This window comes from Aplidium turbinatum, chromosome 6 (genome assembly GCF_918807975.1).
Source record: "Aplidium turbinatum chromosome 6, kaAplTurb1.1, whole genome shotgun sequence".
Classification (NCBI taxonomy): domain Eukaryota; kingdom Metazoa; phylum Chordata; class Ascidiacea; order Aplousobranchia; family Polyclinidae; genus Aplidium; species Aplidium turbinatum.
In genome coordinates this window covers 286,357-304,975 of record NC_137477.1, presented here as the reverse complement: position 1 = coordinate 304,975, position 18,619 = coordinate 286,357, and the positions used below count along the sequence as shown (strand labels likewise).

At 39.4% G+C, this 18,619-nt stretch overlaps 1 protein-coding gene across 1 annotated transcript in view; it reads left to right on the top strand.

Moving 5' to 3' along the window:
• LOC145772860 (tubulin polymerization-promoting protein family member 2-like) overlaps positions 1–18,619 on the top strand; it is a 44,591-nt gene that overhangs the window by 3,538 nt on the left and 22,434 nt on the right. The window contains exons 2-5 of the mRNA XM_082584742.1: positions 5,915–6,057; positions 7,510–7,586; positions 15,118–15,259; positions 16,135–16,231. Coding sequence (XP_082440868.1) covers positions 5,962–6,057; positions 7,510–7,586; positions 15,118–15,259; positions 16,135–16,231 — 412 coding nt within the window. The 5' untranslated portion in view covers positions 5,915–5,961. The remainder of the gene's footprint in view (positions 1–5,914; positions 6,058–7,509; positions 7,587–15,117; positions 15,260–16,134; positions 16,232–18,619) is intronic.

Below are 18,619 nucleotides of genomic sequence, written 5' to 3'. Positions count from 1 at the left end.
GAGCAAGTTAAGTTCCGTTTTAGGCGATCTTTTCTGATGGCATCCTGTAAGCTGATCTCAGTATCAGATCCTTCCTCACCGTTTGCACAGCTCAGAAGGGCCTTTTCTCTGTTGGCTGCTGTAAGCAGATCTACCTGGTCGAATCTTCGATCAAGCTCAGCTTGAACAACTCAATGAAACGGCTTTGATGTATTGCCGTTTCCACACTCCTTCTCCCGCAGACGACAAAGCATCCGATTCCTCTGTGTTTCAAAATTTTGCTGGAGTTTTGCTCACTCGGAGATCCTTTGGCGTCTTTAGGTTATTGGCAGACGCTGGGACGTTCGCTGCTTCCACAAGCTTGGAAACGGATTCATCTTTTCTGAGATTTTTGATCCGTTCGCGGAAACTGGTGATGGATCCAAAGCTGAAGAAGCAGAGATCTTCTTGTTTGGAGCTGTCTAGCGACGGCTTCTGCAGGCTGAAAAATTTCACCTCTGCAGGTAATCGCATAATAAAGCCGCATCGTGTGTGCTTATTTTACCAAGCTGAATAGGCTATCTTTGCACGTGCGTCTCCTTCCATTGCACTATCTTCAGTCATGTCGGTCAGACATTGCAACAGGGTAGGGTAGCACTTAACAACACGAACGAGGGCAGAAGCACGAACGCACCAACGAGTAGGATACAAACCCAGAAAATTGCAGGCAACTTCATCGGAACCAAAAAACGACAACATGAATAAAGATTTACATTTAGACGATTCACGAATTACAACTGCCTTGAACGAAGTTTAAGGCATCGGCAATATGCCTCACCTCCTTTACAACGTCTTGCAAAATCAAATCGAGAGCATGATTACTGCAGTGAATGTATAACGATCCAAAGCATAATGCTTTAAGTTTGGCCCGCACTCCGTTATAACAACCAGATCTCTTGCTGTTCTATGCTGTAAGTGTAAAGTGAATATTGCAGAATGATGTCCAATTAACGATGGAACGCCGTGTTAGTAGGGAGGGTGGCTGGAACCGCTACTGCGAGGTATAGTTCCATGTGATTGACGACTCTTTTATTTCGAATGATGAGCGCGATCACAGGAACTCGATCGATTCATCATAGCAATTATTGCTCGAATAATTTTCTGAAAATATGTTATGTACCTTAAATTATCAGAATTTTCTAGGGGGGGCTGAAGCAATGATCCAAAATTCCAGGGGGGGCTGAATTAGCTCTAGGGGGGGCTGAAGCCCCTTGAGCACCCCTACTTCCCGCGCCCTTGAGCAAGTATATGTATATAATAAAAGGACTGTAGCAGATGAGTTTTAATCCGCTACAGTGGTGACATCTGGCCCCTCTGGCTGGCTTAGAGGGGAGCGCAGTCTGACTCGGCGTCACATTACAAGTATTTAACAAGTATAGAACATGTATTGAACAATGGTGAATACGGTTTTCATCTGGTAAAGTTACGATATATGAGAAATATTGATTATTATGCATTTTAAAGATTAAATTTAAAAAGGCCAAATTTAAGGCCAAATCTAGAAAAAGGCCAAACGTATAATTTCCAAGGCCAAACGGCTTTAAAAAAAGCCAAATTCGAGAAATTTGGCCTTAAAAAGGCCAATCTGGTAACCCTGCCCAGCGGTTGATTAAAGCGTCTGTTTTCGAATTTCAAAATTGTCTGTGCTGGGCATAGGGTTGCTTATTTTAAGCTTATAAATTTCATGTAAACACTATTGTGCGTTTCACCGTTATTTTGTTGCACAAGCAGTGTTTCCTTTATGCAAGTTTTTGTTGGCAAAATAGGTCGGTGTGCCAACTCAATTTATAATAAATTGGCAAAACATTATATATAAATTTAAAGACTTTTTGTGGTTGTAGGCTAATACGAAAATATTTAACAAAGTACTGCAAAATGTTGTTAATCAACAATTCTTGCCATGCTGATAAGCACCACCAGTGAAAGTTGTTTAATAATCAAAGAAAGACGGTTTGAGAGACTCTCACAAAAAGGATGAAAAACCAATTCATTGCATTTTTAGAAGGAACACTGTTCATGAGTTACGATATAGAAACGTTTTTTTTTCCGTGATTTCCACCAGCGTTTGTTTCATGGTGCCTGGTTTCTTTCTCCCTGTTGTTCCCGACAATGGTTCACCAAATCAAACGTCATATAAAACCGTTCAGGTCTACTGAATCTTAGCGTATTACGTCATGGAATTTTTCCTAAAAAATGAGCCAAGATTGCACCATCGTCGTAAGACTTGTGTCTCACCTGTTGAGAATTACTTCACAATGTTTCACTATGACGTCACAGTAACTGCGTACGTGAGTTTGAGATATTGCAATCTATTCTGGTCATTCGTAAAATGGTTGCTTGAAAGTTGGTAGCATATTTAACTGTTTGCTTAGTGCTTGCCAGCTGGACGAAAGTTTCGTCTTTATCTAAGTAGTTTGGATTGTAGTGACAGGTTTTTATTGGTGTATCGCGTTGCACCCCATTTTCGATAGCCGCGGGCTAATTTTACAGAAATACAATTTTTGAATAGACGTTTCAGAAGAGTGTTTCTTTTTCGGTCATTACATACAGACGAACGGATCCGGGAATCTTATGTTACAATTTTCCCACGAAGAGATTATGGTTTACCGCTGTGACCACCTGTTATTGGAGCCTATTTTTCACTGATATGTTTGCTGGTCACTACTGTTGCCTGTATTGCGATGTGTCAAACATTTCCTTGTTTACTGAAGCTGTTAATTGCAAGATATCTTTTGTAAAGCGAAATGACGACACCACTCTTGCTTGGCGATGAATACTCTGATGAAACTGCTCGCCTCGTTAGAAGTGCGCAAAACAAGTGGCCTCGTTTATTAGGCATTGTTAAAGAAGTCAAAAGTGTTGTTAAAGGAGCTTGGCCTGGCAGTAGAGTTGTTCCATTAATTTTGTTGCTGCGGTATTCTAAGATAAATATTAACAACATGTAACGCTGGATGCTGGTTACGAAATGCGTTCTTTTCTAACATAAGAGTCAACCTACCTAAAATTTTATTAGTGCGGGCCCGCCACAGCTTTCCTTAGCGCTAAAGTGGCCCGCACGCAAAAAAGGTTGGTGACCCCTGGTTTAAGTTCCATTCCGTTCCTTGGTTCCAATCTTAAACCCGAAACAGCTTTATGGATAACCAGGTACAGCGTATAGAACTTCGCTTCATCTAAGACAGAGGTGACGAACCTGCGGCCCGCGCGGCCGCATGCGGCCCGTCAAGGAATTTTGTGCGGCCCGCAAAACAATTTGACAATCGCTCATGCATTAAAGACAAAAGACATCTCAAAACCTACAATTAGATAAGCTGTGTGGTGTTACTACTGATCAGTGATGGCGCACCAACTATGGTTGGGAAACATAAAGGGTTGGTATCATTGTTGAAGAAGGAAGTGGATGCAAAAGGAATTAGACATGATGGGTTGGTATTGCATTATTCACCAGCAAAGCTTTTGCGGAAAATCTGTGAAGTTTGATCATGTGATATCGGTAGTTATAGACTGCATTAACTCTATTAAAAAATAGATCTAAACAACCGCGTATTCAAGCAAGTTCTCAAAGACTTTGATGCTGACTATGATGATCTCTTTTATTTCTGTGCTGTTCGTTGGACAAGTTGTGGGACTGAGCTGGAAGATAAAAATTGGTTGTGCGATTTAAGATTTATGGTAGATGTCACTAATTATTTAAACGACTTAACAGTACAACTTCAAGGCCAAATCAACTGTAGCACTGGATGTTTTTACGAGGTCAAATCTTTCATGTCAATGCTGAGCCTTTGGGGAAATCAGTTGAAAGATAACAATTGCACGCATTTTCCCAGATTGAAAAACACAATCCAACTTCATGTACTCAATACGCTTTGGAATCTTCAAGTCTTTTAGAAAGTTTTAGTGTTAGATTTTAGGATATCAAAAGCAAAGAACTGGAGCTTGATGTATTTTCTATCCCCTTCAATGTTACACCTGTTTCTGCACCCTATAAGCTCCAACTTGAACTCATCAAACTACAGAATGATGACACGCTAAAAGCGATGGATGTGAACAAGCCGTTGCTTGAATTTTATTGTGTATGTTTATCAAAGGAAGAGTTTCCAAACTTGAGAGCTCATGCTCTCAAATGGTCATCTGTTTTCGCCAGCACGTAGCCTACCTTTGCGAACAGATCTTTTCTAAAATGCATTTCACAAAAAGTCGTTACAGGTCCGAGGCTGACAGATGAAAATCTTAGTATGCAGGTGAGAGTTGCCACATCGTCTGTTCGACCTAATATTGAACGCTTAGTCAAGCAAAAAACTTTCCAAAAATCCCACTAAGCAAAAAAATTCAATGCTTCAATGTTATTTTTTAATATTTTATGCTTCAATGCTGCATTAGATACCTTCAGCTGTATGATTCGCATGGGCTTTTATTTGTTGTTCGAAAAAGAAATTTCATTAGCCTAACTGGTTTGTTGTTTCGGATCATATAATAGTCGAAATATTTAGTCAACTTGAGCAAAAAGGATAGAGCCAAAAAATCAGTTTAATTTTCGAGGCGTTTGCTTTCATATGAGTATGATTTTTTGCATTATCAGTGCAAGTGCTATTGCTCTATCCTTTTTGCTCAGGCTGATTTGTTTTTATTTTTTACTGTTGTGTGTTTCGATTCTCCGTAAGATAATTTCAACTGTGTGGGTTTTATTACTTTCATCTGCCGTTTGTTACTTTTCATGAATAATATCATGAGTCGCTTCTAAAAGATTTCATAGTAGGTTACGATTTAAAAGTTTTGTGGCCCGGTAACTCATGTGTAATTGACAAAGTGGCCGGCGACCGCAAAAAGGTTCGTCACCCCTGATCTAAGACGACTAAGATAACTCTGCACCATGGCGACTTTTATATCTACACGTAATACAAATGATACGTGACACGTATCATTTGTGTTTCTTTTGCAATTGTTTTTTTTTCTATGCAGGCCTACCACAGCCTGTTTTACTCTTATTGGGGATCATCAGAAGGTCCTTATTAAAACAGAATTTATTTGAAGTTTATTGAATAAGGATCTTCTGATGATCCTCAGTAAGGGTGAAACAGGCTGTGGAGGTTTGTAGATAGTAGTAACTGAATTTGATGCAGCCCAATTTTCTTTGCTTGGCACTGCTGAGCACTTTTTGTAGCATTAATGGCATTTATTGTTTAGGCTTACCGTATGTAATATGTGCAAGTTTCAGTTCAGTAACTGATCAGTAACAACTAATCTATAAACATTGAGATGTACAGAAATGGGATCATAATGTTGAAAGCTGTTGCCTTTTCAGAGTTGTTTGTAATTTTGGCAATACCACTCATAAATCATCAGGACAGGGTAGCCAGACTTTAAAAAAGTTTCCTGCAAAACAAACCTATAAAACTGCCAAATCAACATGAAAAACTGTGAAACTGCAGTTTTGACGGCTAGTAGCTAAAACAATCCTAACCATGTTGAATGCACCATCAGATGCAAACCCAATGCAATTGTAAAGATTTTAGCCACGTTTCATTATGATGTTTTCAGTCAAATTTAATGAATCATCGCATGCTATAGCCTCTGTTACGGCCCTTGCCATGACAAATCATCCGAGAATGCTGGTTGTCATGACAAAGCATCCGGGAATGCAGGTTGTCATGACAAATCATCCGGGAGTGCGCATTGCCATGACAAATCATGCGAGAATGCGGGTTGCTATAACGTGTAGAAACTTTATACATTTTCAAATTGATTTTCTATCGCTTCTTAAACTTTCGTTTTGTCGTGTACGAACAAAGCGATATGAAAATGAATTGTGACGTTGCTCCATTGTGACGTTGTTCATCGTCGTTAACTTTTGCGCAGAAGAAATAAAGTTTTTTGAAAACTTAAAAAAATTGTGTTGCAGGTTTTAAACGTTTTGTATACAAGTTGCAAAGCAATTGTTCGGTCACAATGTTTGATACGGAATCTTTGAGGCACACTTACGACCACTTCGTCGTGCAAGGAGCACCCCAGGCAAAGGCACTCAGCAACAAGAACTTCGCGAAGGTGATCATTGATGTTTAATGATCCTGCTCGAAGTCCTTAGCTTACTACAAATCATTAAGACTACAAAGAATATAATGATTGGGCTGTTTCTGTTGCTTCACTTCATGTCAATACTACCCAATGCCAACAACTTCTTAATCCGGGATGTAAGGTGTGGTAGGTTCAGGATGGGTTATTGCTTGATTGTGAAGTCTTCACTTCGCGCTGTGATTGTTTCTTTATCGAATCTTTCATCCTGGAAGTTTCGCTTCCAGATGTTTCTATCGGAACAGACTTTTATAGCGGAACAGACGCTTATAGCGGAACAGACGCTTATAGTGGAACAGACGCTTATAGCGGAACAGACGTTTATAGCGGAACAGACGTTTATAGCCGAAATGTAATGTTCAGTTTGTTGCCACATGAGAACTCTTGCATTCGCTTGGTGTCGCTAAATAAATGGAATCCAAACAAAGGGATCGGGTTTGCGCACGGAGGTGGGACGAAGTCTGTGCCAAACATAAACACTTGTTTACTTCATAAATGTAGATACAAACGACCTGATTAACCTGATGCTGCGGGTACTTTGTGGTAGTAGCGGTCTGCACTAGCTTTCGGATGTGCAATGACGAATTGTGGTAGCCTATGGTTAATTTATTGTCGCTTTACAACTGCTAACGTCTTTTAGCAACATGGCTCATTTTTTTTATGTATCAGTTTTACGAGGTCATCACATTATTACCCGACTTATTATCTGCGTTATGCAAGAAAAAAGATAATCGGTATCGTCTTTAAAGTCTTCGGTTTGACCAACCTGGAATCGATCTCAAATCTACCATCAGCAGAGCCGAAAGCGAAACCACTGGGCCACTGGTCTGGTTAAGCAATGAGGTGTAATGTGGAGGTTTTATTTATTGTTGCTCTGCAACTGCTGAGGTCTTCCACTTTGTAAACGTTTCAACCAACCCACTAGGATAGTGTGGCTGAGGGGATATTACATTTGAATAATTTCAAGTAACCCACACCTAGAACTTGTTGGTTTGGTTGGTTTTGATTCTTTATCCTCGGACTGACAAAGCCTTGATTGATTATTCCTGGTAGTTTCGCATACTTGTAGAGGCTCTTGACGCAGGGCCGGTTACCGAGATTGGCAGAGTGAAGTTTCCAATTGCTGAAGTTTGGTTGTCAATGAATCAATCTATTCACTGTGTGGCGCTGAATAGAGAGCACTCCTTGAAATCCTTTGCTCAAGCGCACACCCCGAGGTTCGAACCAGCGCGGGTTGATCTTAAGTCGGGCTGTGTGTAACCACTGAGCTAACGAGGCCAATCTGATTGGTATTTTTGGTTATACTGTACTTGTATGTTATTGTTTATGTCTTCTACGCGCCGTCAGTTAGTGACCCCTGAGCTAGATTGTTGTATGAAACTTAGTAAGATTTTGATTTATTTACAAGACCGTTCTTTATTCCAGCTATGCAAGGATTGCAAGGTCGTGGACGGAGGTAAAGTGACCACTGCTGACGTAGACATCATGTTCTCCAAATACAAGTTAGTTTATATTTTCATGTGTAAACTTCACTTCAACTTAGCTTAAGAATGCTCAACTCAGCGTTCTTGTGTCGATCGGGCGGACTGTTTTTAGACATCGTGACCATCTAAAGTCAGGGTCTTTAGTCAAGTGGTCTAATTTATTTTATCTTTTATTTACCCAGTGATGGCGTCACTTGCAGTGAATGCGACCTACACCTTTGCGACAGACAGCACAAGGAAATTTGCCTGAATCTTGTATTTTTTCCAGTCCTGTACAGCAGATCAAGACCTTGGTTTTATCAATGTTCACTCTCAAGGTTTTTTTGAACGCTTCTTTCCAAGTCAGGAGCCTTTCTACACATTTCTAGGTCACCTGCTACTATAATTAAGTCATCTGCATACAGATCTTCCCAAGGAACACCAGCTGGAAATTCTCGTAACAAAGTAGAATGATGATGAAGAGTAGAGGGCTTAATACTAAATCTTTTTGTACTATTACCATCACATGACTAACACGAACACAGCCCCTGGCATTGGCGTACATACCTCGAATGAGTGGCATAATCCACTCTTCTACGTGAATGTTTCGCTGTGCCCACCAGATAACTTAACGCGGAACGCGATCAACAACTGTTTCGAGATCTACGAACGCCATGTACAGTGGTTTGTTCGCTGACAGGTATTTTTCTTGTAGTTGTTGAACAAAAAAATGGCATCAGTTGTTCTCCTGCCAGATACAAAACCAAACTGAGAGCCATCAAGCGTTACTTCCTTCCTGATATACCTTATCTAAACTTCTCTCCACAATTTTCATGACTTGCCATGTCAGCTTGAGTCCACCATAATTTCCCCTTTACCTTTGTAGAGAGACACAATGAATCTCTGCTCCCAGTCTCAAGGAATCCTACCATGACAGATGATTAAAGACGCAAGATCATGGATCAATGATGCACCTGCTTCACCTGCTGTTCATCCAGGCAATGCAGCCATTGGACTGTGTTGCTATCAAGCTATCAATATCAAGTCGGCAGCAGTGGCCGAGTGGTTAGCGCGTTGGGCTCGCAGTCGAGAGCCTGCATGTTCGACTCCAGCCACTCCCACTGCTGTTGTTTCTCTGGGCAAGAAACTTTACGATAATTGCCTCTACCCAGTGATCGATTTCGAGTAATGGGTAGTACCAAATTTAAGTCATAAGCAGAACAGACAACCGGAAACAGACATTGCCGTCGGCTGCAGCGTGGGTCAGGTGTATGTCGGAAGGCGTACACCGATGCATAGCGCTCAAGTCCGCTTTCCCGCAATGCAGGATAAAGATAAACAAACAAACAAACAAGCGCTGTAAGGTTGGCATTTCCATTTTGAAATCCGTCTATCGCGCAGTGATGAATGATGTGTTGTGCGGTTTGGATGCTGATCCACATACACAAGATGACGATTTGGCAAGACCTGACTAGGCAATCGTTGAGATGTTTGGAGTCCCAATCAAATTGAGTCTCTCATAGCATTCCAGTCATGCCTTTTCCTTTGCTTCTTGATTTACTGCCATCTCACCTACAACATTCCTTACTGGTTTGTCTCCAACAACATCACGATTTTCTTTTCGCATTATTTCGCAAGTTGATACACATCTGGTGATTTCGCATCAACATTGGCATAAATCTTCATTGCATAAGTTCCTGTGTACCATACCCAAAACCCCCATGCACTTCTCTAAAACTAGTTCCACTACTAGGCTACCAATATGGCCATTCCAGCCTCCACAGAGAATTAATTCATCAGATGCAGGGATTTTGATGGTCACAACATGTAATTGGTCGTAAAACTGATCCTTCTATATACTACTGAGCAGACTTGGACAACTAGAATGTTTTTAGCTTTTTGAAATTAGATTAGAATTATAATTACAGCTATTCTAGTTTTTACAAATTTGCCTAGACTTAATCCTATCTTAATACGAGCTGTTTTCGTACTCGGAAAGCACGTCACGGGCTATCTTAGCCCCGTGCTAATTAATCGCTAATAACGTGAGCTATGAAGATCACAGAGCCAAAATATTTTACAAGATAATAGCCATGTATATTGTGCACTAAGAATTTAAATTTTAGCCAACAAATTTATTGAAATAAAGTAATTAAGATGAAAAATAAGTCAGAAAGTCGGTTTTTATTTCAATTTTCCAAAAATAGCTTCAAAATTGAAATTTTTGAATTATAACATAAATCAATGCTAAACTAAACAAAAAATTACTCTTGCTCATAAATATAAGGCATTTTTGTGCGTTTTTACATTTCAAAGTAATTGCACTAACATTTTATATTGCACTAACATTAAATTATATAGGCTATATCTAACATTGCGTAAAAATGTCTAGCCACCTGAGACGAAATGCTTATTATATTGTGAAGGGCAGGAAGGTAGAAAAATGACCAGTGTAGGATTAGAAAATTTGCAAAGAATAAAAACTAAAAGTCAAGAAATTTCACATTTCTAGCATATTTCCTCCTGAGAAATATTTTACTACTAGAGTGGGGCGTCCTCATAAAACCCCGTGACTACAGATAGGGTTAAAATTAGAGCTAGCTAAGTTTTCGCAAACTAAAGTAGAATTTAAACTAGACTAGAATTAGTTTGACGTAGTCGTCACATATTTTTTTCTATTTAGATAAAAACGCTAATATGGCAACTCATGGGTAACTCTACATCAGGGGTTCTTAAACTTTTTTTTAACGCAGACCTCTTAAAAAAAATTGGTTTGTGTGGACCTCCTTTATGTCCTAGTCCGAGAAACTTTGCTGATGAATTGGACATAACGCAACAAAATTAAAATGAATTTGTAACAAAATTTATTTCTATTTGAATAAGGACCTTCTGATTATCCTCCTTTTAGGGTGAAACAGGCTGTCAAGTGTTAGAGAGTAGTAACTATATTTGATTTGAGGTAAGAAAATTTAGGTTTTATTAAATTTAAAAAATAGAGAATGCAGATTGTTTTTCAATATCTTCAATTTAATTCTTTAATGTGAAGAATGCTGCTGTTTGTCTTCAACAAGAACATGAAATTGTGGCTTCGCCTTTGACAGGGCAACACGCATGTCATCCTCTGCATTCAACCGGTTTCGACTCTTTGTTTTGATAGTTACCAAGGATGAAAATCCCGACTCACATAAATATGTAGTCGCAAAAAGGATTATATCAGCCATGGCTCTCTTTAGCAAAAGAAGATATGCATACACCTTTCACAATCTTAACCTAGCTTAGTTGCAACTGATAAAATTTTGAAATGTTCAAATAGCGGCAAAAGCAACAATGTGGTAAGTGACATAATAGGCTATACGTAACCTACGTAACAAAAAAACAATACAATGCGATAACAATTATCTGGAAACGCCAAACCAGAAATTATCAGCATTGTTTTAACTTACTCTCTTTTCTTTTGAAAAATTTATTCAATTTTTGAAATTTATACACTAAGATTTCCATTGGGCCTTCATGGACCCCCAAAAACTAGTCCACGTACCCCTTGGTGGTCCACGGTCCCCAGTTTAAGAACCCCTGCTCTAGATCAAAGTGTCATTCCCCCATCCCTGCAACAAAACCATTTACGTCATAATAGACATTGTGATGTGGGTGAATTGATGAGTTAATCAAGATTTTAATAACTTCGCTACTTAAGCGATGGAATGACACTTTGATCTTGATCGTTTTATTGCATTTTTCTTGCATGAGGTTTCCTTTCATTTACTGAAAAACACTGTTGGAAAAACTAGAATTTTTAGCAAAACTGGAGATTAGATTAGAACTAGAATTAGAGTAAACAAGTTTTTACCAAATTAGATTAGAATTACTAACGTTTTGGTCTAATTCATCGATTTAGACAACTAGAATTATCTAGTTGTCCAAGTCTGGTACTGAGACCACTTTGAGGTGCATAGACAAATATCATACAAAGTACACGCTCAAAAACTATCAGCTTCACTGAGATAATCCTGTCCGAGACACGTTGTACATCAAACACACTTTTAATCCACTTCTCTGCTACAAACACTTCAACCCCAGTTGTATCATTTTCATCTCCAGACCAGAAAAGTTTAACCCTAACCTCAGAATTTATACATAGCCCAAAGCTATTCTCAGACGCTCCAATACAGACCACCTTCTTCCGACAGGCACTGTGCAGACAGATATAGGACCGATTTCGGATCTTTCTGGTTATACTGCGCCAGAAACTTGCAGTCGTCCTGCCGGTTAGCGTTACCCAGGTGCTCCCACCAGGGTTGAGAAAAACCCGGGTTTTTTAAAAAAAGCCCAACCCGCCCGTTTTTTTTTTTTAAAAACCCGGGTTTTTTGGGGTTTTATTGTTTTTTTTAGAAAAGATGCAAAAAAAGGTAGATTCATGCTTATTTCACCTCAAAACTACTTTTTATGAATGGAGTGCCTTTCACTCACAGTACATGCTTGCATAACTCAATAAAATAATGCACTAGGGCTGTTGTTGCTTGAATGTTGCATCATCCATTAATTTCAAGATCAAGTTGGATGTTGCATCATCCACTGATTTCTATACCAAGTTGATGCTACCGTGGTAGAAATCACATTATTGCATCATTTGCTTTAGATTTGAAGGCAAGGAGCATTTATGCCATCATGTTTAAATATTTTTTATCATTTATATATATATTATATATAGTAGGCTAATGGATGAGCAATTGAGCGATTGCGTGGCCAATGGCCATTTAGGCAAATGCTCTGAAACAGCCATGCGTTAGAATCCAGAACCTGTAATTGATAAATAGCTTCCTAAATTGCATTTCACATCATATATACAGACTACAGTAGAGTAGTACTTTCACCAGTTTAACTATATTATAAGGCCTTTTTGCATAAATGAGTTTTAGTGTAGTATACACAAAGTGGCATTACTTGATTTTTGTGTATGTATACTGTGCAATATCCACTGCGTTTTCAGTTTATTCTTGGAAATTTACTTCACAATCACATCGCAGCAGTGGCCGAGTGGTTAGCGCGTTGGGCTCGCAGTCGAGAGCCTGCATGTTCGACTCCAGCCACCCGCACTTGCTGTTGTTTCTCTGGGCAAGAAACTTTACGATAATTGCCTCTACCCAGTGATCGATTTCGAGTAATGGGTAGTACCAAATTTAAGTCATAAGTAGAGTAGACAACCGGAAACAGACATTGCCGTCGGCTGCAGCGTGGGTCAGGTGTACGTCGGAAGGCATACACCGATGCATAGCGCTCAAGTTCGCTTTCCCGCAATGCAGGATAAAGATAATAAAACAAACAAACAAACACATCCTGAAGTCCTAATTTAAAGTTTGTTTTAAGTGCCTTGTAGTGTTTTTGTTCATTTTTTTTAATTTTCTAATAAAAACTGCACAAATATGATGCTCTGGGTTTTTTTATGTTTTTTTTCGGTTTTTTTTAAGTGGGTTTTTAAAAAAAAACCACCCGTTTTTTTTGGGTCGGATAAAATACCGACAACCCTGGCTACTACAAGGAGGTGCAGGCTTGAACTGGCAAGTTCTCCTTTTTTAATGCTTTTAATATTACAGGCTGTATGGGCTCATCTTTAACACAATGTGTTTTGATTTCCCGGAAAAATTTCCTCGACCGCGGATAGAGATTTGGTTTTGTGAAAACTCCAGAAAAACGAAAACCCCAGAACTCTTAGAACAGTGGTTCTTAAACTTTTTAAGACACGCCTCCCTTTTACAATTCTGACAGAATTCGCGCCCCACCTTGTTTCAAAATCAAAAAACATTATGCAGAACAGCAATTCATTTCCAGGTAAGTTGCATTAATGCGAAAGATGTAACTTTTTTGTGGATACCAAATGTTTAATTTGGGAATTAGTAGCAGACAATGCACATCTCAGATCGGCTTCACATTCAAGTTTGTTTGTAGATTTTGTCTTTGTGTTCACGAGAGTAGAAAAACCATTTTCACACATGTAAGTGGATTAAAATGGAAGAAGTGTGCGTATTGTCACAGCACCCACACTCTTGTAAATGTGCACATATTTCTCCAGAAATCTGTTAGTGGCATTGCTTCAAGGTTGTCCCTTACAGTAGGATTTCATTTTACCTTGTAAATTGTCTGGAAGAATTTTTTCATTTAGACAAAAGGGATGCCTTGTCATCTGCCATTCTGGAAGTTCGGTGTCACCCAAGTCTGGAAAATAGCGTTCAAATTCTTGTTTCCAAAGTTGAAGGTGGCACTCCACTTAAGCTCGCCCTTCAGTTTAATTTGTTTTTCAAGGACAGTATCAAGGTTGGAATATGAAGCTGCGTTTCCTTTTTGAACTCGGCGATGCCACAGCTCCAGTTTTGCTATGAAAGCCTGGATGGCATCATAGCCTTTGATGCGATTATATTGGAGGAGCAGATTTAAATTACTGTATTAAGGACTTCGAAAATGTCCCCGAGGTCGGCTAACTCGATGATGCTAAATTCCGAAAGGCGCTTCTACAACTTCCGCCGACGACGATTGGCGAAAGCACTCGCTACTTGCAATCTTTATTTTTTTTAAAAGAGTCTTTCTTGCATTGAAAAAAAGCTAAAGGGGTACTTTGGTGGTCAAGGTGTTTTTTTTTCATGATGATGCTGCGTACGAATTGGTCTCAAACCGTCGTTGCTCAGATTTTAAAAACATATGACGCATTGTGGTACAACATGGTCATTTACTATGACACCTATAAAGCCAAACTTCAAATAATTTTTTGTCATAATATCTATTTTTCCCCACTCATTTTATGTCAATAGAACTGAATAATTAAAAATAAACCTAATTAAATCAATGCTAAAATTAAAAAAAAATAGCTTACCCATGGTACTGTTGTAGAGCTGGGGATACTGTTGTACTTCTAGCTCTGTCACTTGTTGGTCAGTCGTTGCCATTATTATTACAACTAAAGGTCGAGGCTGCTGTGTCAGAAAGCCGTTGTGTTACGAGAGTTAAGGTGTCTCGCAAACATTTAGCAACGCCTAACATATCACAAAGAATGCGAGATGTGACAACAACACGCTCTACAAACATTGGTATTACTGTAACACAAAGTTTCATCTTCAACAATCGACTGTCAAGCGTAGTTGTGAAGACATGTTTAGTCGTAATTCATGCAGAGTTTTTCAATTTCTTGCGCCCCCTTTGTGAGCCTCACACGCCTCCCAGTTTAAGAACCACTGTCCTAGAACTAGAATGATTGTTTCTTCAAGCAGAGCGCGCCAACGACGACGTAGCTTGTTGCTGTTTCACCAAAGACAAAACCTTGTTTGAATCTTGAGTAGAGCAAGATCAGGGATTCAGAAAAACGGGATTTCCAACTAAGCTAACTGCCGTTAACTGCCAAGAAGAGGGTGTATTAAGACAAAGTGTAGCCAGATGATTTTTCAAATTTCAAAGTGGTGCTTGCCAATTCTTGCCCATTCAATACCAGCCCAACATTTGAGGTGAAACAAAATATCCCAAAATACAAAAGGAACTACTAGTTTGTTGGCAGTTGTTGTATCTTGACCTTTAACTTTTCATTCAGGACGCATGGTCAACAGACGATCACCTTCGATCAGTTTATCACAATCCTGAAAGAACTGGGCGCGAAACGCTTTGGACCAGGTGACGAGTCGAAGATATATCAGTTGGTGGCGGACAAGGCACCTCAGGCTCCAGGGACCACTGTGAGTATTCATCCGCGACACGAGTGCCATTGTTATTATTTAGTTTACTATTTTGCGATTGTTTTAAACATTTCTTCGAAATGTTCATTTATTATCTGTCTTAGAATAAACAACAAACTTACGTTCTAATTTTTATGAAATGAGCATCAGCACTGTGAGACGGAAGTCATGTTTGTACCCGACAATACAATACCTAGGGCCGTAATCAGCAAAGGAGGCAATCTATCATCCCCCCCAAAAAATTGTATATGCACCGACTAACAGACGTTTCATCTACTGGCCGAAATAGACTGTGAGGTCTCGAAACGATGCAAATAAACAGAAAAGAAATCTCAAATGAACAAAATGGCCTGCACCTCGTTCAGATCTGATATTATTGGATGAGTAGATTAGGTTACTGTGTATGTGATGACAATAGCCTGCTTTATTTATTGTATTCTTACAACTGTTTCGGTTTTATGTGCTGTCACTCCCGTACAGTAACTTAAATAAAGTTTTCATCTTCTGTTCCATCATTGTTGGACAGAGGTTTACTGGTGATTCAGGCTGAAAGTGCTCTCAAAATGTGCAATTATTGTTTTCAAATATTTCTGGGAGAGGTCCCCCAGACACTTCTTTGGGTGTACCGCCTTTGGCGACAGCCCGCCGGACTGCGCATGACAGTCTCATTGTCATGTGCAACAATACTCATTTAACCCCAAAACTTTCCCCTGGCTACGCCCCTGGCAATACCCTCCCCAGCGCTTCAAACTTTATTTCCTGAGTGAATCAATCAACAAATGAGTGAAGAGATGCAAAGTGATTGGCTATAAGAAATGGAATAATATTTAGAATTTTGACCTTTACCTTTTGATGACGTCAAACATCTTTCTTAGAGAACATCGTTGACTGGAGGGGTGGAGAAGATGACGGATACATCGCACTACACCGGGAGCCATAGAGAGAGGTTTGGGTCGGATGGGAAAGGACTTGGTAAGAATTCCTGTTTGCTTGCACCATGACACAATATACAGTGCAATTGTACGTTCGCGGCAAGTTACACAGGTCTACAAAAAAAAATTGATGCAGATCATGAAAATGGGTGCTCTTGGCTGAATTTGGACCAACGATTTCAAATTTGAAGTTAGACTTTCTCTATCACGTCAAGTTTTCAAGATATCAGTGTGGTATTTACGTCTTGACAACGTCTGGAATTGGTGTTTGGTAGTTACGTCATCTGCTGCTTGATTAAGAAGCGCGATGCCTCTGGCACCGCAAGCAACCTTTCCTTTCAACTGCTTTGCCAGAGCGTCGCAGTCTTGTGTTTGAAACTATATGTTACAGTAGAAGTTTGTGTTGTATGCCTACTACGTTACCTATTGCTATTAGTTTGTCTTTACTTCTTACTGTTTTGTGTTTCTATATTTCAGTGAATAAAAGCCTTAATTGGTTTATTAAATGTTTCATCACAATCAGTAAACACCATATTTGGTTATTTCCACAATACAATGAAAATTTGAAGGCCTAAAATCAATGATAAAAAGTCATTAAAAATGTGAACAAGCAAAACAATGCTTTGAGTATGTTCTCAACAGAGTCACTAAACTGCTCATGCTTGATTTTTCCGAAAAGATCATCAACTACTGCCTTATTACCCATGTTGCCAGCACAGGAGCCTTCGCAATTCTTTGAAGCTATCATTAAATTAAAGGGTTAGACCTGATTTCTGGTCCAATAAGTACAAAAATAAACAGTTTTGCATTAGGTATTGAAAGCAGCAAAGTTTTCTTTCAAATAAGCAAACCCATCTCTGTCTGAACTCATAGTTTTTATAAGTTTTTCAGCATGCCAACTTCAAAATAAATCGAAGGCAGCTTTATCATTTCTGGGTAAATTAGACATTAATGTTTCTTCCCAATTGTAGGAATTTCCCTTGGTGTCAAACCTTTTCAGCATTGTAAGAAACTCGTCATTTCAACGAACTTGAGATTTCTTTGTGCTCTACTGTAAAATCTGATATTTTTTCATCCAAAAACAACTTATTACTAGTGATGATAGTTCACTTATGCGATACCATTGACAGAGCAGAAGGCATTGCCTTCGTTTTATAGACAAGTCACAACAGAAGCTTTGTGTTACATTCTATTGCTTCTGTTACATAAATTACGTCCGTTACTTCTTGATCCATGACATCGAGGTCTGCTTTGAGGCAAAAAAGAAGGCCGGCGCTGTTTTTCTAGATCTTACAGCTGCTTACGACGCTGTATGGCATCGCGGCCTTACTTGCAAGCTGCTTAGCCTACTTCCAGACAGACATATGGTTTATATGATCATGGAACTTGTCAGGAATCGAGGCTTTACCCTCACCACAGGCAACACTTTGTCACTCTCGATCGACGGGCACTGGAGCCTAACCACCTTCTCCACCACAAGATCTCTACTCTCCCAAACGAGCACCCCCGTCGACTGAAATCAAGACCCCATTCGTGCCAGCTGCTCAACTTTTGATCATCAAAGCTGACGGACAAGATATCTCTGCGGCTACTAGGGCGGACTATAAATGGAATTCTGACTGGAAGTGAAGTACCATCAGAGTCGATTCGTTCATCCCCAACGCCGACACACGCCCAATCGGCCCGACACTGAAAAACAGGCATGGGTGCGCCTCAGCATCATGTATGATGAAACCAAAGACTGGATGCTCTCTCGTAGCCTTCCAGTGTAATCTGGGAACGTAGTGAATCTGGGGTGGTAAAAGGATAGACCCTCCGCCGCAGAGATTCACACTACGACGACGACGTTTAATGCAATGTGTAGAATGTGGCTTTTGTTTTGATCATCAACTTCATGACCAAAGTAATACTCGAAGGCAAGCTTGTGCCTGTGGACAACTTCACAGAATCAGAAGTTAAACTGTAAGTCTTTGCATATGAAGTAAAATTTGGTTGCATTTTCAAACAACCTAGTCTTGAGCTACTTAGTCCACTAGCCTACTCAAGCTTGTTGCAGTCGCTTTTGCCAGCTATGCTAACAACAAAATGCAACAATTTGAAAGCTTTCTTGTACAGCTTAAGCTTCCAATGACAATCCTAATTTTGATCAAGCATAGCACTGCCTGGGTATAACTACAACATAACCATGGCAACAACATTAAAGACAATGACATATATTTATTATGTGCTACTACAGTTAACCAACATTTCTATACCCATAAGCTATTTTGTGGTAGGTTAAGACCGTGTAAAAACAAACAAAAATAATCCAGCAAAACCATGGAAGACTATAGACACAATATTACAAACGAAACAGAAAGACAATATTTCAAATCAATCATTAGAAAACGAACAGAAACAGATTATCACTGATAACAATGAAATAGCA